Source organism: Aethalodelphis obliquidens, unplaced genomic scaffold (assembly GCF_003676395.1).
Source record: "Aethalodelphis obliquidens isolate GAN/ISIS:26980383/991018 unplaced genomic scaffold, ASM367639v1 scaffold19, whole genome shotgun sequence".
Lineage (NCBI taxonomy): Eukaryota > Metazoa > Chordata > Mammalia > Artiodactyla > Delphinidae > Aethalodelphis > Aethalodelphis obliquidens.
In genome coordinates this window covers 14,310,999-14,333,600 of record NW_020837963.1, presented here as the reverse complement: position 1 = coordinate 14,333,600, position 22,602 = coordinate 14,310,999, and the positions used below count along the sequence as shown (strand labels likewise).

The 22,602-nt window shown below is 45.0% G+C and overlaps 1 protein-coding gene across 1 annotated transcript; it reads right to left on the bottom strand.

Annotated features, from left to right (window-relative positions):
* Positions 1-7,202: 7,202 nt before the first annotated feature.
* SEC11C (SEC11 homolog C, signal peptidase complex subunit) lies at positions 7,203-22,332 on the bottom strand. The gene is made up of 6 exons (XM_027118658.1): positions 21,901-22,332; positions 14,708-14,817; positions 12,538-12,687; positions 10,259-10,378; positions 8,246-8,303; positions 7,203-7,403 (listed from the first exon to the last, which is right to left on the bottom strand). Exons 1-6 carry the CDS (start codon positions 21,985-21,987, stop codon positions 7,350-7,352), a joined length of 579 nt encoding a protein of 192 aa, XP_026974459.1. The 5' UTR covers positions 21,988-22,332; the 3' UTR covers positions 7,203-7,349.
* Between the last annotated feature and the right edge of the window lie 270 nt (positions 22,333-22,602).

The window sequence follows — 22,602 nt, the reverse complement described above, 5'->3', positions numbered from 1 at the left end:
AAGATGGTGGAAACCGTTCTTAAGGACCAAATCCAAGGTCAGTGAGACAGAGAATCTCTGATGTCTTCATTGTAATACTCCACAGATATCTGAGTTGCTATTTTGTTGTATTTATTTTTTTATTTTATGTCTATATTTGATTTTAGCCACTGAAACTTGTCAGAGCTAACAACATTAGCCTTTGTTCAACACTGGGAAATTAAAGGAGTACATTTATTAATGTCCTATTTAGACTTTTTTCTTTTTTTTTGTTGTTGTTTTGGCTGCGTTGGATCTTCGTTGCTGCACGCCGGCTTTCTCTAGTTGCAGAGCAGGGGCTACTCTTTACTGCGGTGCATGGGCTTCTCATTGCGGTGGCTTCTCTTGTTGCAGAGCACAGGCTCTAGGCGAGCAGGCTTCAATAGTTGTGGCTCGCGGGCTCTAGAGCGCAGGCTCAGTAGTTGTGGCGCTTGGGCTTAGTTGCTCCATGGCATGTGGGATCTTCCCAGACCAGGGCTCAAACCCGTGTCCCCTGCATTGGCAGGTGGGCTCTTAACCACTGAGCCACCAGGGAAGCCCCTATTTAGACATTTTGACAAGGATATTTATTTTTTCTCAAGAAAGCAAGAGCTTTGGTGTTTACTACAAGTCATTTAATAAACCCCTCAGCAAGTGAAAATATATTTAAATTCCGCAAAGGGGTCTCACTTTCATATACTGCAGGGCCCAGCATTGAATCCTGTTGAGTGCTGACCCTTTATTAATTCCCAAGGTCCCACTAAAACCACCAAGGGAACTTTGTATTATACTTGACACTAAAAACAGGACATGGCCGAAGGATTTATTTTTTAATTTAAAATAATAGTATTTAGATTCCACATGTAAATGATATCATACAGTATTTGTCTTTCTCTGTCTGACATTTCACTTAGCATAATGCCCTCCAAGTAAAGGATGCCAGGCCCCCTCATTCCTGGTCCCCTAACTTATGAAGCCACCTACCCCAGTTGGTCCAAACCCCAAAAACTTCCAAGAAAGGGGTGGAGGGAAGTAGCATCCTAAAGCCTTGCTATTCCAACTGGCAGCATCAGCACCACCTAGGAGCTTGTTAGAAATGCAGTTTCAGACCCTACCGTCCGCCTCCTGAATCAGAATCTGCATTCTAACAAGATGCCCAGGCGATTCCTATGCAGAGCCAAGGTTGGGAAGCACTGACTTAGAGACACCTATACAGGTAGGGAACAAAGTGCCCGCCCCCCACCCCGGCCCCCAGTTTCTCCATTCACTGCCCCAAGTACCCCTCCCAGATGTTGACTGCTGTAGGCAGGGAGGAATTTGGTGAGATTGCTCCAAGGGGGAGGTGGGTGAAGAAGGCTGCTCTCCGGGAAAGGCATTCGCCCCATGGTAAAGGCCAGGTGGGTAAATCAGGTTCCAGACGTTCTGGCAGCTGAGAGGGCTGGGATGCGGGGATCTCCTGCCCTAGAAGTCTCCTCCGCAAGAGGAACTCTTGACCGGCTTCGTGGACACCCTGTCCCACGCAGGGTAAGGAGGCTGCTCTCAAGCCAGCGAGGCCCCGGCTGCCCACTGGAGTCACCTGGGAGCTTTAAAACTGCAGCATCGGGTCCCACCTGCAAGGACTCTCTTTCAAATGGTGTGGGACAGGACCTGGAAACCCTGATGCTTCAAAGTGCCCATGTGGTTCTAATGGGTGGCCAGGACCGAAAACCACTGAGGAAGGCAAACTCGGAAGAATTAATATAGAAACTCAAGTTAGAAATGCAAAAGCCTGGGCCTACTCTAGCTGCTTCATTTGCACTGCTGGCCTCTCCCTCCTCCTCTTCCTAACTCCCCACTTGGCAAAAACTGGAAATAGTGACGGAGGGAAGGAGAATGTGGCTCCGAAGTGCAGCGGAGACTCCAAGCGCTTAGCTCCTGGTGGCAGAAATCCTGTCACATCTGTCGTGGCCACAGGGCCTGGGTTCAAGTGAGAGGCCTTTCTGATGGGAAAACCAAGCAGGGCCCTGGAGGGGACCTGGCGCGGCTCCTGCGGACCCAGGGCGCCCAGCTTAGAGCAGGGAAGAACTATAGCAGCTGTGTGGCACTCCACTCCCACACCGAGTCTCCTGGATCTTTCTATCTTCGGCTATTTGTTTTTCAAGTTTCCTCTTAAAGCCCTTAACCTCCCTTTTACATTTTAGCTGTCACAGTCCCGCTGGGATTCCCATTTTGTAAGTTCGTATCACTTGCCTGAGTGATACAAACTCGTTATTTTGATTTTTTTTATTTAACCAATTTCAGACCGAAATTTTAAACTAGCTAATCCATCAAAAGCCACTTACCTGCACACGTGGGCGTGTGTGTGGCAGCAGGGTGGGTTGGTGGCAGGCGTTTTGCATAAATCCGTTTTCAGCAGGTCGTGGTTATGAGCAGCTGTGCAAGGGCTGCATCAGCTCAGACATAATCCCTGCCATGTAACCAAAGCAAAAGCGTGATTCCAGAGACTTGGGGAACTCCCACTCCTCCAAACCTCTGATTTTTCTATCTCAGCTACTCGGGCATCCGTAATGACCCCACATGTAAGGCCTTGAGCTTTTTCACAAATTCATGACTAAAATGTAAATACTCCTGAGAGGTAGACAACATGCCCCTATTAGTTACTACTGTTTGCATATTCGTTTAGGAGCTATGTCCTCAAGGCATGAGGTCCCAGAGCACCTGAGAGAACCAAAGAACGCTGAGTGGAGTAGACAGGGTGTCCAGAGGATTTTCTTTTCTGTTTTGCGGTGTTGCTTGTTTTATATTCTGTAAAAGGCAAAACTATGGAGACAGGACCAAGATCAGTTGTTGCTAGAGGTGGGGGGAGGGATGGATGAATAGGCAGAAGGTTTTTAGGGCAGTAAAACTATTCTGTATGACACCACAATGGTGAATACATGTCATGACACATTTGTCAACACTCATAAGATGTACAACTCCAAGAGTGAGCCCTGTAGCGACACAGATGTGGAGAACAAACGTATGGACACCAAAGGGGGAAAGTGGAGGGCGGGAGGTGGTGGTGGGATGAATTGGGAGATTGGGATTGACATGTATACACTAATATGTATAAAATGGATAACTAGTAAGAACCTGCTGTATAAAAAAATAAATAAAATTCAAAAAAACCCAGAACAGTGAGCCCTGATGTAAACTATGGAATTTGGGTGATAGCTTCGTGTAATGTAGGTTCATAAATGTAACAAATATACTACCATGCTGGCTTTGAGAGTAGGGGCTTTGATAGTAGGGGAGGTTGTGCGTTTGTGGGGCAGGGAGAACGTCTGGTACTTTCTATTCAATTTTGCTGTGGACCTAAAACTGCTCTAAATTGTTCCCCAAAATTCCTGCCATATGGCAAAAGCTAAACACCTGCAGGGAGACGATTACACCTGACAGGAGGCATGTAGTGGATAGTGTTTGGGTGAGGACTGAAGGGGAAGAAGCCCAGAGAAAACTACAACAGAAGGCTTTGCCACCAAGATCACGTGGCAAAGGGCCTTCCCCTCTCCTACATCTTCCTGAAGCTTCATGTGGCTAAAAGCAAAGGCTCTGGGGGCAAATGTCCATTGATACGTCTGCAACAATGCAGGGAAGCAGATTTAAAATCCAGAGAAAACGTAGTAGAATTCACAGCCAAAAACGATAGGGAAGAATGTTCACGAGGACATGGGGGCTTAAAAAATAAACAAATTCTAAGTGGTCAAACTCCAGTGATCTTGAGGAAGAAAGCGTAAAGCCCTGTTTGATGAACACCAAGCATCTAACAAATCCTTCGCCCACCTGGACACTCATTCTGGACATAAGGAAACTGAGTCTCATCAGTTACAAGCTACATATCTAGTAGGTGGAGGCAAGGCTTAAACCACGGTGACTCCAGAGCCTCTTTCCACTGCAACCCCGTCCCCATGCCTCTCATTGGAAACTAAGCGAACTGCTGAACCCACAGAGTGGGGATGGATGGATCTCCGCCTGGATTTTCAGGTTGAGACTAAACAGACCGACCCGTGTGCCGGGCCAAAGGCTACTTAGTAAGACGAGGTACTGAAGCAGAAACCAGGAGACAGTTAATCAAGATGGCTAGCATCAGCTGGGTGTGGGAAAGGGAGGGGAGAGGGTAGCACATAGAAACGGTGCATGTCTGGCTTTTTCCTACCATGCAATCTGCAAATGACTTCATGAAGACGAAATGGAAGATGTGAACAATCAAGCATCCTAATCACATTTGCTCCTGACTAATCTGTGCGGAAGTTTCCCAGTGGTCTTCAACCCTGGCCGCATGAGCCACCTGGGCAGTTTTCAATAGAGCAGACGCCAGGCTTGCTTCTTTATTTAAAGATTCTTCTACCTGGCTTACTTAAAAGTCAGACCTCTTCCACTTCGCAAGAATGTTTCATCTGCCCAGGCTTGCTTGCTTGGGACAGTGGCAAAAATTTTATAGAGGAGTTTAGAGCCCACTATCTGGTCGTTTCAGGGTGTGTGTGTGTCTAGCATCTGCATAGGACTGACACATTCATTGTCAAAGGGAAAAAGGCAGGACTGAGACCTGTGGGTTGGGAAATCAGAGGTTCCACCACTAACCTTTTTAAAAAACTGAAGCTTAATTCCACAGTAGAAAATTTCCAGTTTCTGATAGAAACCTAAATCGATCTTAAAATACAGAATAGCAAACACCATTTAGCTTCTGTGTAAGTGTCCTTGTGTATCAGAGTCCTTTGTGAGCTGAGCATGAGCTGTCTGTCCCTCCACTAGGTGGTGTCTTGAAATCCTTCCACTGTTTTTTTTTTTTTTTTCGTTTTTTGTTTTTTTTTTTTTGCGGTACGCGGGCCTCTCACTGCTGTGGCCTCTCCCGTTGTGGAGCACAGGCTCCGGACGCGCAGGCTCAGCGGCCATGGCTCACGGGCCCAGCCGCTCTGCGGCATATGGGATCTTCCCAGACGGGGGCACGAACCTGTGTCTCCTGCATCGGCAGGCGGACTCTCAACCACTGCGCCATCAGGGAAGTCCCTTCCACTGTTTTTTATACTTGGTCTTCTCCCTTCTCGGTGGGTATCCTTGCTTGGCCAGTGTCCACCAGACACCTTCACCTTGAGGTTTCTAAGCTGTCGTGAAATGGAAAAGCAGTTGCTCAACCACGTGAGAAATGTGTGTCCCAGAAGCATACAGAAGCTCCCAGCAAGAGGTTCTACTCAGTGAATCCACTGCCACACCGCAGTGCTAGTTTTGTCTGCCCAGATACAGGCCTGGTTCTCGTTCCAGACATCGAGGCTGCAACTGAGACTCCAGATAAAAGAACATCGATCCAGCATTAACTTCCATCATTTCCATTTGATAAAGACCAGTGGCCTCTAAAAGGCCAAAAGAGATCATACTTTCTAACAAGCCACAACCAAATGGCACTGGCTGAACTGTGTCTGGGTTCTTACCTGTCTTTGTAAAATTTCAGAATGTCAGGCATGTTCAAAGGATTACCGAAAAGCTTAGCCACATTACGGAGCTTTTTAAAGTTTATATTAACCAACTACAGAACCCCAGAAAGATGATAAAATAATAAAGTTTTGACCCAACATTTGAAATTCCACCTTTAGTTCAGGGATGAAAAACCTACTTTTCTTAAAAAAGAGTTTATCAAAGGGCACCAGAGAATAATGTTTTTAGAAAGCATCCTGTAAATTTTTCTTTCACTTCACTGATTTCAACAGGATGAGGTCCATTATTGCAATAGCCTATTTTAGCAGCGATTAAGGATTAAAGGGCAGGCTGCCCGCCACGGATCACACCTGCTGGTCGTCCCCAAATCACAGCTCAGTCACAAAGTGACTGTACAGGTGTGTGAAGGCACAGGTTATGCCGAAGAGGAAAACACACGTAACCACGGGTGACATGTACTGAGTGCAAACTGCGTACGTGGGCAGCATTGGGCCAAGGAATCATCTACTAGTTCCTGGGGACATGCAGGGAGGTGAGAGCAGTTCTCATCTTCCAGTTGAGGTTGAGGGAAGTTATGCTCAAGGCCCATGGGTGGTTAAGCTACCAGGCAGGATTCTAAATTGTTAGATCAGAAATGAACAAACCTGAAAGAATGAGGTAGATTTCTAAGTTCTGACTGAAAAGGATGTCAACATCGTATTGTTCGGTGAAGAGAGAACATTTTGGCAAAACTGAAGAGAGTATCTGAAAATACCACTGGCCTCCTTTTTATTCCCTTAACACTTTGCAGTGTGGTCCGGGCACCAGCAGCACCAGTGTTCCCTGGGAGTGTTTCTATTTTTTTCTTTTTTCTTTGGCCCTTAGTTCCCCAACCAGGGATTGAACCCTTGCCAAACCCTTGCCCCACCCTTGCCCCCTGTAGTGGAAGCACAGAGTCTTAACCACTGGACCACCAGGAAAGCCCCCTCCTCTCGTTTCTTTTAACTCTGCTCTACGTCCCCTCCTCAGAGGTCTCCCCTGACCCATGTGAAAAGCACCCTCTATCTGCTTCTTTCCCACAGCAACTGTCCCTCCTGAAATCACACGTCAGTTTATCACCTGTTCCTTCTACTACACTGGAACCTCCATCCAGGCTGGGACTCAGTATCCCTAGCACCTAAGGCAGCAGCTGGGACACGAGGGTCTGAAAGAGGTTTAACGAGGGACTATTTTATATTCAGGACTGTGTACAGTGCAAAGATAACGAAACTGAACTGTAACAGTGGAGATCCCTGGGAAGTGGAGAGGGAGACTGAGGGGACAAAGGACACAGCCCTTCTACCCTTCTGTGCTTCGAGCAGTTTGTCAAAGGAGTACGCACTGTTGTCATAATTTATCAGACACTTTTCAAATAATTTATCCAACCATCTCAAGACACACCAGGCCACAAGAACAAAGCAGATTACACCTTTCCTTCTAAAAAGGTTTTAGGTTTTATTCGTTTATCAGACTACACTTCAATAAATAAGAAATCATTTTCTTTTAAGGGCCTGTCTGTTTCTCGTGGAAATGCTATGAGAAGAATTTTATTTTTGAAACTCAGGTGTTACAACTATATCACGTTTGGACTATACATTATCCCACTAGCAGGCCAGGCCCAGAGACGGCCTGCCTGATTCTTGAAGTGCTGCAGACCCTCACGCTTGGCTTAGAATGATCACCACGAGAAGCAGAGAGACTGAGCACACTCAAATCAGAGTCCACAAAAGAAAACAATCTTCACCGATGAATCGTTTATTCAAACAAGACAAAAACGTCTCCACATTGTTTCCTTTTATACAGAAAGTGGAACATTGCAAATATATTAGCTTTTCTCTTTTTCAACAGAATTTATTTCTGTCTGGTCCCAGGAATTGCCCTTCATTTTAGGATTCACGTTTTAGTAACACATATGCACCCATTACAGCCAAAAGAGCGTACTGCAAAGAAAACACAGCGGAAAATTACCGTGAGGACTACAAACAAATTTGGTCTATAAATGTATTCAGATAAAGTCTGGTCAATACTGGACTGAGGACAGGATCAAAAGATGACCTCTTCCACATGCTTTGTTCTCGAAATGAGCTGTTCAATAACACGTAACAGTTAAAACCCCCAAATATATTGATGGACCAAGGATCACACACCCAACAAACACTGCTAATGTGCTACTCATTCATGTGTAGGTTTCCCACTGTGCTTCAAGTGATTAAAATAACATATGGGGGCTTCCCTGGTGGCGCAGCGGTTGAGAGTCCGCCTGCCGATGCAGGGGACACGGGTTCATGCCCCGGTCCGGGAGGATCCCACATGCCATGGAGCGGCTGGGCCTGTGAGCCATGGCCGCTGAGCCTGCGCGTCCGGAGCCTGTGCTCCGCAACGGGAGAGGCCACAACAGTGAGAGGCCCGCGTACCGCAAAAAATATATATATATATACTTATGGATACTATTTTTGTTGAAGTTGGGAGATAAGCATTACTGGGCTTATTGTACAACTTTTTTCATATGTTTAAAGATTTCCATAATAAAAAGCAAAAACTATATAGGTGCCATTTTAGAACATACTATATAAACATAAAAGGTGGAAGTACTTACTTTCAATAATTAATTTCAATAATTTAAAACATAATTAAAATGAGTATATTAATTTGTCGTTAACTACAAATACTCTGCAGAAGAACTCGCTAGCAGAACATCCTTAACAGACTGCATCTTTACAGTTGCATGTATAAAAGCGCCAGTATTTTCTTAAAAAATAAAGACGTACACATAAATTCCTACCTTGAATTTTGGATAGTCGTTCATTATTATGGTGACCATACCAACATATGGTAAAAACCTAAATTGTGGGATAAAAAGCCAGAAGTGTAAAAAGTGTTTGTAATATAATGATAGCAATACTTGAAAACACTATAAATCAGCATAGGAAAACGTCTTCCTTGGGAACAACACTGATTGGGGCCATAAAACAATATTCACTCCTGTCTCAGAAGGTTTTATTAGTAAAAAGCATTAGCGCTAACAGCCAGGACAACTTTTTAAGAAGGCAAATTAGGATCTAGAGATGCTACTTGTCTTCACTTGCTGCATTTCACCCTAACAGAATGAAAATAATTAGTTGAGCCACTTGTACAACAGAAAGGGCAAATCGAGTTCTTAATTTTTCTTAGTAGAGATGTAAGATTCAGATAGCCTATATATAAACTGCTGTGCGAGAGAGCTTTGAAAGCACATGAATAATTACTGGATTGGCCAAAAAGTTCGTTCGGGTTTAAATCTTACGGGAAAACCTGAACAAACTTTTTGGCAACCCAATAGTTTGTAACTGAAGGAATCCTCATCATTTTCATTGCACAGCACTTTTCAGATGTAACAAAGAAGTCGGTTGGGCAGTGGACACAAATGTGAATCCCGTAATTTATACCCAAACATGATTATGATCCCAGAGCGGATAAGCCAGGATAAACCAGCCAATGATCATGCTGACAAAATTAATGTCAATATGGAATCAGTTTGACCCAAGTGTCCATCATGTCACTGATAGGAAACAAGGTAACACTCCCTTAGTACCCTCCAGTCTGCTTGAAAATCAGTGGCATCAACCTCTCACTTATACACAGCCTCTCACCAGAGTGTCTAGAAATACAGGACTGACCAGCTGCAGGTCTCTGTCATCTCCCTGCAGATATCCAGGTGGGATTATTGCAACAGAGGAGAAATGGTTAAAAGGTGAGCAGAGGGAGGAAAGGGGTCGAAAGAGCTGATGAATAAAGCTGCATCTTAGAAAATGGTCACCGGTGTTCTCCAGCCTTACACAGCTGGTAGGATTTCAATGAAAGGAGACATTTCTAGAAAGGGTTAAATATAAAAAGGGTCACCAAGAGATGGGGAGAATCTCTTTTGGTATTTAATAACAGGACAGACTCTCTGCTGTGTCAATCAGAAGCAGAACTCATGGCTGGAACAATTATGCAAAGGTGGGTATTAAAAATTTTATCACAGAACTTTTCTTAGTAGTAAAAACCAGGAGATAATCTAAATGTTGACCAAAAGAGGACTAGTGAAATCAGTTATGATTCTCAGAGGAACATTATGCAGTCGTTTAAAAAGATATAGGTGTAGGGTTTCCCTGGTGGCGCAGTGGTTGAGAGTCCGCCTGCCAAGGCAGGGGACGTGGGTTCGTGCCCCAGTCCGGGAAGATCCCACATGCCGCGGAGCGGCTGGACCCGTGAGCCATGGCCGCTGAGCCTGTGCGTCCGGAGCCTGTGCTCCACAATGGGAGAGGCCACAAAAAAGAAAGGGCCCCGCGCCCCAAAAAAAAAAAAAAAAAAAAAAAAGATATAGGTGTAGATTTGACACAGAAAGCTATGTGCAACCTTCTCTTGGGTGAAAAAATAAAACTCTTCTATGTAAAATTATATATGCATACACACATCTATATAGGTACCAGGAATACCTAGAATATTCATCACAGTGTTACACAGTAGTTATTTCTGAAAGGATTTCTTATAATTGTTATTTAAAATCTATAAATAATCTCTAGGTGAGGATTTATTTCAAAAATAGAATTAAACCCATGATACAGATAGCATACTTGCATTCAGCTTTAGATTTCAGGTCCTTAGGAAGTTCTGAATTTTGTTTAGTCTTTACAGTACAAAGAATAACTGCTTACAACTCTCCTGACGTATAATCTTTGTAATGTATAATTCTATTAACCTTGGTTTCTTTGTTTCTAAATATTTTTCTGGTTTCTGAATCTTCTGTATAACTTAAAAGTTAATCCTCACTCACCCTCTGGCTCTCCCCACCACATCCTTCTTTTCGAGCCAGTTCTGGCCTTCTTTGTACAAGCCTCTATCGTCAACTTCATTATTATCTCCTTTAGTCAGAAATTTGATGTCTCCATTATCTCTGGAAAGCAAAACAATGTCCTTTCAAAAATTATTTTCAGCACAGCATCGTTAGAAAAGTATTAGCTTGGCCAACACTTCACAGGCAGATTTGGGCACTGAGAAAAGCAGTCAAAGATAACTTGATCTTTCTTGGTCTAAGATGCTTGCTGGCAGACAACCATTCAACTAAAGCACAAATCTAATGACAATTTTGTAGACTTAAATTCTAAAACACTTAAGTTACCCTGATAACCAAAAAGCATGGCGAAGCACAAGGGCACCAGGAAGGCAATGCTTAGCTCCAGCATCTGTTTCCATCCATTCTTCATCCCCACAGACCAACTGGTTAACACAGATTATATTCCTCTTCACTCGACACATGAACTTGGTCCCAGATTACACAGATTTGAGCACAAGGTAATTCAAACACAAATGTGCTCTTAGCTCTCCTCAAGCTTATTTTTCCTTACCAAATGTGGGATGTGTTAATGCCTTATTTCCTTCACCACTGTGCAAAGTGGATTACAATCCAGTTTGCAAACAAACAGGAATTACAAACGGCATAAAACCACTGTGTTAAAGAGACAGGGGGGATTCATTTTAAACATTGTAAACTGGTGCTTACACAGCCTTGATACTAGAAACACAATATTATAGCCTTATAGAGCTATAAAGAGGGTCTTTTTTCAATAAGACAAATGAGAAAATGCACTAAATAATCTGATAAAATATTAAAAGCCCACAAAGATTTGAAACCACGCCCAAAAGAGCGAGCGGATTTGTAGCCATGGTTATAAAATAAATTAAGAGTAGAAAAACCCGGGCCATCTCTCACAATTCACGAAAGCAAAGCATCATTATTTCCTTAACTTTGAACAATTTCTCATCTTTGTTTTTTTTTATTTTAATAATATATTTTATTTAACTCAATATATCAAAAGTATTCCTTCAACATATAATCGATCTAAAATTATTATTGAGATAGTCTTTTTTGGTACTAAGTCTTTGAAACCTGGTGTATATTTCACACTAGTTACATTTCAAGTGCTCAGTAACCATATATCGCGGGTGGCGAACTCATTGGCTAGTGCAGCTCTACAGGAAATGCACAATTTCCCATCTTTGGACATTGTTTTAAAATCAGGTGAGAGTTCTGTCGCATCATGACTGAGCGTATTTCTTCATCAGTAAGTTAACAAGTACTACTAACAAGGTAATGTTAGTGCAATACCAGTGTTTTAACACAAACTGAAACATCATTCTAATGTTTAGAGTAAAATGAAGTGAATATTTTTAGTATCAAACATCTTTGGGGAATACCTGGAAGCAGTGAATGGAATAAGAATCTCATACCAGAAATGTACAAATAGTTAGACACACAAACACAAACACACACACACAGAGAGAGAATGAGCAATGCTCCATTATTTAAAAAATACAAATATATATACCTAACTTTAATCCCATAACTCATGCAGGTAAAATGCTATACTAAGCTGCATAAAGGTAAATGAATAACCACATATGTAACGTTTTCGCTAATCACGTGACTGTACTCTCTCATGGAAACTTAATACGTTTGAGCTAGAAGTCATTGTTTCTGGTTCCCAAGAAGTGTTTTAATAAGTCATCACTGGCATTTAAGGAAAAGGCAAAGCCATCTGTGGTGGGGAGAATTAATGCAGGATATGCAATGATCAAATCATGGGATGAGATGGGGAAAGGAATTTTTATTCATCCAGGGCTAATATTACTGCTGAGAATGCCAGTTTGTCCAAAGTGACACTGAGAAACAGGTAGCTTTCTGCATTTCAGAAGATAATTCTCTTACGAAAATTATCCTCAATTACCATGAGATTTGATTTTCTTTGAGACTCCTTCAAATAGCTAATATTCTGCAAGAATACATTCCAGTGTACATTGTGCAGCAATTCGTTTTTCAAGTGCTTTAGTAAACATCAGTTCATTTCATTCACATAATCACCCTGTGAGTTACTGTGGGTAAAGTATTATTCCCATCTTACAGACTCAGTTAAGTAGCAGGTTCAAAGTCACCCAATTACTAAATGGCAAAACTAGGAACATAATCCAGTGTTTCTGCTACTTTCTAATCAACCATTAAAACTGTCCACAGTTGTGTCTACAAAACAAAACCAAAGAGAAGTAAAGCCTCTTTACTTTTCATGAACTTTGATTACTCTGTGAACTATTGGAATGTCTCGGCCTTCGACTTTAAAAACAACGATTTCACCAGCTCTAATCGGGTCTTCTCGGAAATTTGTTAGGAACAGAAGATCGCCCCTGTGAAAGGCGGGCTCCATGCTGCCACTGGAAAGAAACACAAAGTCATATCAGAATTATGTTCACACCAGGTGAATATTTCAACCCATAAAGAATACAACAAACATACCACTTAGAATATCCGCTTTCATCAACAGTCAAGCAGGTCTCTGATATAAAACAAACCACAGCAATTTCCTTCTGATGGCTCAAGGTGATAATGGTGAGAAAGGGAGCGATTTCTTCTTGGATTTGAGTATGAAAAGGGCACTAGCGGGTCGCTCTGCAGTTTGTATTGGGTAGAAAAAGAACTAAGAAAAATGTGGACTCTTCGAAGTAAAAGCCAATGATGGCTAAAATGCTTAGGATAATTTCTTCACCTACTGCTTCATCTTTACTCCTTTGACAAAATTCCTGAAGACATGCAGTGGGAAGAAGTTTCTAGAAAACCATCTCAGTCTGTGATAACAAGGACAGCAGTTTTAAAAAAAAAACTCCCTGAACAAGTCTCAGAGGCAGGATGAGTACGCTGAAGTTTGGCAGCAAGAGTCATTATCGTGCCCCATTAGGAAGGCAGTCCTTTGAAATGTTTCACTAATAACAACTTACTCTTGCTTTCCTCAAGGGCCAGGGATTCCCCCAAGGTCAGTGTTCCCCAAGGTCACACATCCCTCATGATGTCAACAGTTTATACTGACAAGCCAAATTGCTTTAGAATTGTAAAGGATGCTTTAAAAAAAAAAAAAGTCCCCATGTACTGCAATTTCACAATAATCTCTGCACGCCAGTGTGTCTGTGTGATTGAAGAAGGGCTGGAACACCTCGGACCGAGTTCTGGCTCTGCCGAAAGTAACTGTGAGATGCGGGCGACTTGGCCTTGTTGGACCTCAGCTTCCATATTTGTTGGGCCCATCTCAATTTGAGGGGCTTAACTTTTTCTTTTTTTCAAAAGCCTTAAAATCCTTCCTTCAAATCAAATCTTACCAGGTAAAATATAGTCACATAAAGTACATAAAAGTGGAGCTGTCACAACCGAAGCAAGGCTAAGGTGTCTATAGTCCGTGAGCTTGGTCACCTTTTCCCTCCTAACCCATCCACCTGGACCCTAGGGCACCCCTGGAGCACAGTGTAAACACCAGTGAATTAGAGGCCCCCTCAGCTCTGTGTGTGAACCATGCCATCCTCAGGCTCCTAAGTTTATGAAAATGCTGCATCTCTAGAAGCAGGCCCCTTGGCCAGCCACAGAAGGGTGGCCTGGTGAAGCCCGGGCCAGAGCTGTTGCCCCATCACGTGACAGCGGGGCCCAGAGGAGGGAAAGGGCACTGGCTTGGGGGCCAAGAAGCCTGCGTGCTGGTTCTCCCGCTCTGGCCAGCGGTGACCCGGCCCGCGTCACTGCTCCAGCCCGCTGCTCCCCGTGGAACAACAGGGCTCCACTCCCACTGCAGGGAGACTCAGCGATCTAAGGCACCGTGAGCAGAGCATCTCCAAGCACCTAAGGGCTCACAAACACGCTATTTAATTTCAAGTTGATTGTTAAGTTCTTCCCCTTGGATGACTTCATGGCTCTGGGAAGTTAAAGTATAAACTGTTCTAAGATGAATACGCTGTGCTTTCTAAGAGTAAAAGTCTTGAGAGTCTTGAGAAGAGAGGAGTCAGCTACCACAGCGCTGCTGAAGAAACCTAAGCAAACACCAGACACCATGCTGGGCACAGACTCCCTGCCCATGCGGGACAAAGAGAACCAAGTAAGAGTTTTAAATTAGTTATGTTTAAAAATCAATGTGTACACAAATAATGCATTATTACTATCTTATTAAAATGTCATTTAACATGGATTAAAAAATGAAAGTGAATCACATTGCACTGGACCACAAGCATCAACATGATGAAAGGCCTCAACTGTCTATTGAAAAAGATTTTTCAACAAAAGCCAAAAAAAAAAGAAACCTTCTCAAAACAGGTATCAAGAAAGAAAACTCTAAAACTTTATCCAATTAAAACACCGAGTTTGGGTTGTCCACGCTGCTCCTGGGTCCTGGGCAGCAGTAGGACGGCTGGCAGGACCCACCTCAGCACCACCACGATGGGACTCTCGCTGCCAGTGAGGACGATCAGGCCTTTCCAGATCATGAGCGCAGAAGACACAATCATGGCAAAGTTTAAGACCTGGTAATAGAGCTGGAATGAAAAAGGCCAAACCAAAAGTAAGAACCGGTGACAGAATATTCACTAACCCAAAGTTTGTTTTAAAAAAAAAAGCTGTTATTTTAGGACATGAAACTAGTTCACACAAGCTACAAAATTAGGTAGAGTTTCAACTTCTGACCATGGAATGCCCATGTATCTTCTCTCCTTCCATGAGAGAAAAGGAAAAAAATTAAAAACCAGAGTAATCTGTGGGACCTGCTTTGTTAAGGCCTCTGTACGACTCTTACCTCTCCAGAATCCCCCAGAACCTTCAACCCTGAGGGGACCCACCACTCAGGTTCTATGGCTTGGCCTCCCGCTCTAGTGCAGAGGGCGGAGGTCTAACCTGAGAGCCCCGACATGCCCACAGCTCACCCAGAACACTCCTTAGCCCCACGGCCAGAAGGGTCCCGAATGAGGGTGCAGAATCCTAGTCTTCCAGCACTCTGTCCTGCACAAGGTTATTCTGCATCGGAAATTACAATTCAAAAGTGAACAGAAACTGGAAACACCTAGATGTTTAGGGTTTTCATAAATGTTTTAAATGATGAGCATCAAACATTTGGTTAAGAACACGGCAGGAAGGCCACCGAGTCCGCATCTAGCTCTAAGCCGCCCTCGCTCCACCGGAGACCACAGAGGGCCCACAGGGCTGCCCGCCCTCACTGTGCCCCAGGACGGCTCCGACTGTGGCACCTGCCTCGGCCTGCCTCCTGCACTTGCTCTGGGTGATCTGAAGAGCGTGGATGGCCCACCCAACACTCTGGTGTCTCAATTCCTGGGCCTCCTCGCCTCCAATGACCCTCTCCCTCCACCTGAACCGTCCACTCTCAGCGGCATACCTGGCCCTGAAACTACTCAATCCCCCACCACGTCTCTAGCTCAAGTAGCCCCTCCCCCTGGGCGCATGAGCCTGCTCTTCTGGCCTGTGTGTTCACCTACACGGCCGGACTCCGGCCCTCCAGGGGCCTCCACCACTCACCTCCGTCTCTCCACCCTCAGCATGCAGCGTGCAGCCCCCATGAGGCCTGGCAGCCGCCTTACTCCAAGACCTTCTGTCTACCCCTCCAGAGAAGAAGCTTCCAGACCTCTACCCGCGAGGGGAAACCTCTGAGTAGAGTCGGAGAGGACAGCCTGGGCTCTAACCGCGTCTCAGCATTTCTGCCCAGCTCACTCATTTGAGCCCCACCTCCCCTCACCCCTCCCGCGCATTCTGGAGACACCTGGAACTGCCAGCCCTTGAGTCTTGGCGGCATCTGCAGCGTAAGCAGTGGAGACTTATTCCTCCACGTCCCCCCACTGCTGGTTCCAGCTGTCAGTTGCCACTCTTCTGTTTTCCAGCTTCTAGTATTTGATTGCTCTTGTTTCCCTTTCTGGGCTTCCTATCTTGGAGTAACTGATGACTTTTTAAAATCCCTTTACTATATACAGTTTTAGTGGTGTTTCAGAGCAAGTGAGATTAGGTAGGTTAGGTCCCGTCTTAACTACCTGCTAGCTTTCCAGCTAGGACTCAGATCACATGGCTCCGGACAGTACTGTTTTCCTCAAATATCCAAATATAATTTTAACTGAGACAGAATGCAGGGTTATGGACTCTTTTTGAGGATCGAATACAGTTTAAAATGCAGTTTTAAGCACAGTTTAAATATAGTTTTAAATAGTCTTAAAAATGCACAAGGCCTGGAGAAATGGGGGCTGAAGACACTCAGGAAGGCCCAGGAGGCATGTGGCAGGTGGATTTACACGCTTCTGACTTTGAAAGTGTAGACCAGCCTTTACAGCAGCGGTTCTCAAACTTCAGTGTGCACTAGCATCCCCACGTGGGGCCTGAGAATTTGCATTTCAAACAAGTTCCCAGGTGACCCTGAAGCTGCTGGTCCAGGGACCACAGTGTGAGAACCGCTGTTCTCTACCATTGGTTCGCAACCTTGGCTGCACGTTAGAATCACCTGGAGAGCCTTTGGAACACGGTACACCTGGTCTCCATCCAAGACCGATGGAACCAATGGGAGGGGAGGGGTGCTGGCATCCCTGTTTCTCAAACGGCTCGCAGGTGGTCCTGATGCACAGAGGCTGGACCACTGTTCTATACCTTCTCCCTCCCCTGGGCTTCAGTCTCTCCCACCTCCAGTCCTCCTTCCACCTCACATCCTCCGTAAGGCTTCTACACTCTCTCTTCACAGCCAAACCTCAGGAGCTTCTACCCCAGGTTTCTCCTCTTCCTCTCCATCTACAGTCACCCCTCAGCCTACACACCCAGTCACATGCTCACTAAATCCAACGGACAACTGTCAGTCCTCACCTTGCTGACCTTTTGGCAGCTGTCAACACAGATGATCACTTCTACAAGCTCTCCGCCCCTGGCTTCCAGGATAGCACACTGTCCACCCTCTGACCACTTTCTTTCTAATCTTCCTGCCAGTTCCTCCTCCTCTAACTGGACCTTCAAATGCCGGCACTGGCACCATCATGCTAACTGCTCCCAATACTGAGATTTCCAACTGCCTCCCTGACAGTCTCACTCGGATGTCTGTAAAGGCAGCACCAACCCAACACGGTCAAAACTGAACTTAGCTTCTGCAAAAAGGCTTCAGTGCTCGTGATCTCATCTCAATACATGGCATTCCCATCCACCCAGCTGTCTGCAGTCACCCCCCACCCATTCGTTCTATCCTCTCTATCTTCTAAATATGTCTGGCATTTGTTCAGTTCCTTCTATTCCCATTGCCACCACGCTCATCTAAGTCACCAGCACAGCCCGTCGGACACTGCGAGCGCCTCCTAAGCAGGCTCCCGATGTCCACGCGTGCATCTTCCGACGCGTGCTCCACGCTACACTCAGCACTGGTTTTCAAATGCACCTCTGGTCATCGGCTCATCTCTATGCCCTGCATAAGGCTCTTTGATTGCATCCCACACTCCATGCGTGAATATGATCTCTAAGTCCCTGTCTGATATATGGCCTCTCCTCTCCAGTGTCAGCTAGTAAAGCTCACTGCACTCCAGCTCCACTGGCGGACTCCGTCAGTGATTCAGAAAGCACACGCTCCTTTCCACTCCAGGACCTTCACCGGCTACTGTCGTGGCCCAGGAGGCTCTCCTTAGCACACCTAACACTCACTCACCTTTAAGTCCTACTTTAAACATCAGTTCCCAAGGGAAGCCCTCCCTGACCTATTAGACCAGGAGTTAGCAAACTTTTTCTGTAAAGGGCCAGGTAATACATATTTTAGGTTTATGGGCCTTATCATCTCTGTTGAAATGACTCAACTCTACCATTGTAGTGGGAAGGCAGCTACAGACAATACGTAAAAGAATGAACATGGCCGAATTCCAATAAAACTTTATTTATAAAAACGGGCAGTGGGCTGGAGTTTGCCAACCTCTGCTATAGACCAGCCTGTGTCCTCCTGCTATATATTCTCACTGCATCCTGTATTTCTTTATACCATCCATCACCTTGATAATTATGCATATAATTATTTAATGCACCTTTCACACTAAACTGTAAGTTCCACAAAGGCAAGGATCATTTCAGCCTTGTTCACAGCTGTGTCCCCAATGTTCAACACAGGCCTGGGAAAAAGTAAGTATTCAGTTTGTTGAATAAATAGTGAGAAATACACGGTGGGCACATATAAACTAGTAGTAAGAAAAACACTAAAATCGCAACAACAAAAAAGAAGTACAAGCTTAAAACTATTAATATTCCAAAGAAGAAACATAAGTGGCGAATAAACAAAGTGTTTAAACCAAATCCTGCCTCCCCCTTGCCCCTTTCGGCCTAGTAAATGTAAAGGTTTTTTGTTTATTTGTGTGTGTGTGTGTGTGTGTGTGTGCGTGTGTGTGTGTTTTAATGCTAATACTCAGAGCGTGGCAAGCATATATTCCAGTGGTGGGGATGCAAGTTGATATAACCATTCTGAAAGCAATTTAGTGTCAAGCATTAGTATCAAGAGGTTGCTCTTGGCCCAGTAACCCTACTTCTAGGAATTCAGTTTAAACCAGTTTAAACCTAAAGGCAGATAGGGAATTACGGCCCAAAGATACTTATCACAGTCTTATTTTTAAAGGGAAAGGGAAATAAATGAGCAACAACAGAGAAATGACTGAGTAAATAACGGCAAATTACTGCACTATTCGAAACAATGAATAAAGAACTTTAATGGCAGGACCAAACACTCAAGACATATTGAGTGAAAAATGTAGGCTGCAGTAGGATCTCCCCAAACTGTTTAACAGTTTATAAAGCAAACACAAGGAGATCCCCCAAGATGCTAAGAGTCTATCTTAGCATGGTGGAATTATGAATGATGGGACTGTCTTATTTAAACTACTTTAAACTACTCTCTAGTCTTTAAAATTCCTATGATGAGCATAGATTAATTTCAAAATCTGGGAGGGGGTAGGGAAGTATTTAAAGGAAGAGCAATTTGACAAGATAGAGGCCGTTAAAATAATCATTTTGAAGAGTGTGACAAAACATGAAAACATTCTGATATGATAGGAAGGAAAAGAAAAGCAAAGCTCAAAACTGTCTCTTGCTAAAATTACAACTGTGTGCACGTATGTAATTTGAGGTAATTTTGTGAAGGTTACAAAAGTGGGGACAAAAGGTGCATTAAAATAACTTATTTGATGTAATAAATGAAAATAGGATAATAAATGTAATTCAAAATTAAAGTTACATACCATTTTTTTAACTCCTTGGCTTAAGTGTCAATAGCAAATTATCAAACTAAATTAAATTCCCAGGAGAGCAAAAAAGGAAACTGGAGTGCTAAACGGACATTGTTCAAGTGTTGGGCTATAATATGTTAAACGGTTGCTTAAAGTAAAATCAGCCTTGCTAGCCACATCAGCCTGAAGCAGAAGTTGTTCACTGGCGTTCACGTTCAAAAACTTCGCCACCTGCTCTGCTTGACCTAAAGGATTTAGTAAAGAATTGTTGCATTATGAACTGCAGCTCTGATTAGGAAAGCCCCAAGGCATGGTTTTCTATAGAGACTGCCATCTTTATACACGTTTTCAAACCATCGGGCTCCACCCTGATAAAAGAAAATTATACAATATTGCCACTTATCTAATAAAGACCACGTACTGAGAATATATTTTCCAGTATGATTTTCTATGCTTGAAAAACTCATTGAGAGGAAATAAAATCAATTCCTAAAAAAAAACTTCTCTGAGCAAGACATTTATTTGCTCAAGAGATAGCCAATTATATAGAAACCTAACAATCAAGCTAACTGCAAAACCACACATCACCCTTCCAGCACCCTATCTTTAAGGGACCTAGTATCTAAGTCTAGGACTGAAATCCTGGAATCTAGAAAATGTAATTTTGATGGAACTACTGACAAGCTGATTGGAAATATACACCCCACATTTCACTGGTGCCTTTTCTTATTGTTCATCTTTGCCTACCAACTCTGTATGCTTGGCACTTAATCATCCCAGCAGAGTTTAGAAGCAAGCTCACAGTCTTTGTCAAGCAAAGATGAAATAGCCAATGTCTACGGGTTTTAAACAAACGTTTCAGACCAGATATTGTGGCTGACAGAGCAGCAGAAATGCCAGTGGCTGTTTTTCTTCCTCTCTTTCTCACTGCAGAAACAAAGAGTCCTTGTTTTTGCATGTGGCTCTTTCCTTAATTAACTGTAAGCAAGGGCAGCAGAAAAAGGAGGTCCCTCTTCCAAGGCTGGTGGAGCGAGCATGCCTGACAAGGTGTCACAGGATGCTATTGTGGAGGGAAAAAGAAAAAAGCAAAAGGACAAAGCTTTAAAAAAAAAAAAAAAGGACAAGGAGGCAGCAGATTTGAGCTTCTGAATTTTAATTAGAAGACTAGCAAAATACAGACAATGCAACCAGCTACTAACGGGCCTTATCACTGAGAGTGGGAATCTACAGAGCTTTCAAAAGGCAAACTGGCTTAGCGATTGACAGATTCACCAGAAGGCGTTCACTGATAGTCTGCAGTCGGTAATCGGTACCAATTTTAGAGACATTTTTAAAACCTACCCAATTAAGTCTAGATTTTTTTAAGTAAAGCTCTACTTCCTGGAGGATTTTCTTGTAAACCACATCAATGTTCAGGGCATTAGCTGTTGGTTTTTCCAGCTAGTGATAATCTCTGCCACAACTCATCTTAATCACAGAAATTCCCAGGAGCTCAACTGACATGCACACCTAGAAGCAACCAGGTTCTCAACACAGTTCATGAGATTCAAGTCACCAAATTCCCCCACGCTACTGCACTAGTCTGAAATTCTACTCGGAAAAAAGAAAGAGAGAGGGGGACGGGGTCGGGCTAAGGAGAGGCATAAAGGAAGTCTTCTTCCGAGGCCCTCTCCCAGAGGGGTGAGAAATCAACTCCAGTTGCCCAAAGACCCCACGCTAGCTGCCTCCGATATTCAAGGTGCTGCCAGACCACGGAATCCAAGAATGAAGTTAGAGAAGACATCTGGAATCCCTTTTGGAACACTGATTCAGTCCACAATGATGGAGCACCACCAGTGAGCTCTCCCGCACGAGGAGTTTTATTTAGTCCCAGCGCCTGGCCGGGAAAACACTCCCCGGGATGGGAAGAAACCGCGTCGGGAGGCATTACTGGACAGCTCCCATCGCTAGGAAGTTCTCCCCTTTTGCCTGCTTTTCTGCCACTTCCATCCGCGGGCAGCCTCCTTCAGGACCTCAGGCCTCAGAAACCCCCCCGAGAAATCTGTTCCCTTTTCCACGGGATGGCCCTTCAAATACGTGCAGAAGGCTGTCACTCGCGGTAGAGTCATCTCTCCCCGCTTTCTCAACCACACGACCTCCAAAGGACGGGGTTCCTATTCTCTTCCCCTTCCGGGCCACGCTCCCCTAATTGCGCTTTTGTCAGTGCAAGAAAGTGCCCACACGTGGGTCTGTGCGGATTTGAACCCAGGGCCTCCGAGAGCCCAGCCTCGGGTCGCCACCGGCCCCAGTCGCGGGGCGCTGTCCTTGCGGGAGCCCCATCCGGGGAGCTCCGACTCCCCGCTGTCTCAGCCGGTCGCGGCTTCCGGACGCGCCCCCCACGCGGGACTCCGTTACCTGGCGCTTGTTCATCTTCCTCAGATCCCCAAAGATGTCCAAGCCGGACGCAGGGAGATGCGACCCCACGGCGCCCGCGCGTACCATGCCGGGCTCTCTGGGGGCCGAAGCGGCCCGCGGGCTCCGGGTGTCACAGACAGCTGCGGAGCACCGGCCAGGCCCCCGCCCAACGGCCTTGCCGGCCACGTGACCTGAGACTCGCTCGGGCGTCTGGGAATCGTAGTTCTGCGAGTCTTAGCCACCAGTGTACCTGGAAGGAACCAGGAGGAAGAAAACTACCACTCCCAGAATTCCGCGCGCCGAAAGCCTCGTCCAGTGAAGACCCAGGGCTCCCAGAGACTGGGGCGACCGGGCTCGGGAGCCTCGTCTGACCCTTGCGAGGGAACCTCGGGGAGCTGGTGATGCTGCATATGGCTCGGCCAGCTCGGGGAAGTGACTGCTCAAGAGCAACCGAATTCCCCAAGACTCTGGTCAGGCGCCAGGAGGACACCTAAAGCCCTCGGTATTCACCTAGCCGTGTATCTAGGCCATTGGATGACTGCGACTAGGGAGGGCGGGGCTTCTGCACTGGGGCAGGCTGTGCGGACTAGGGGAGGAATCTAAACATGGGCTTGGCGGGTGGGCGGGGCCTGGAAGAGGCGGGAATTTTGAAGCCTCCGAGTTCCGCGCTCTGCAAGAGTAACAGGATTTGAAAGCAAGGAA

Coding starts and splice junctions, on each gene's coding strand:
- SEC11C (XM_027118658.1), bottom strand. CDS start 21,987: ATGGTACGCGCGGGCGCCGTGGGGTCGCATCTCCCTGCGTCCGGCTTG. Junction 14,818..21,900: donor GGAAGATGAACAAGCGCCAG/GTAACGGAGTCC, acceptor TTTTCATTCCAG/CTCTATTACCAGGTCTTAAA. Junction 8,304..10,258: donor GTGGTGGGGAGAGCCAGAGG/GTGAGTGAGGAT, acceptor CCCACAATTTAG/GTTTTTACCATATGTTGGTA.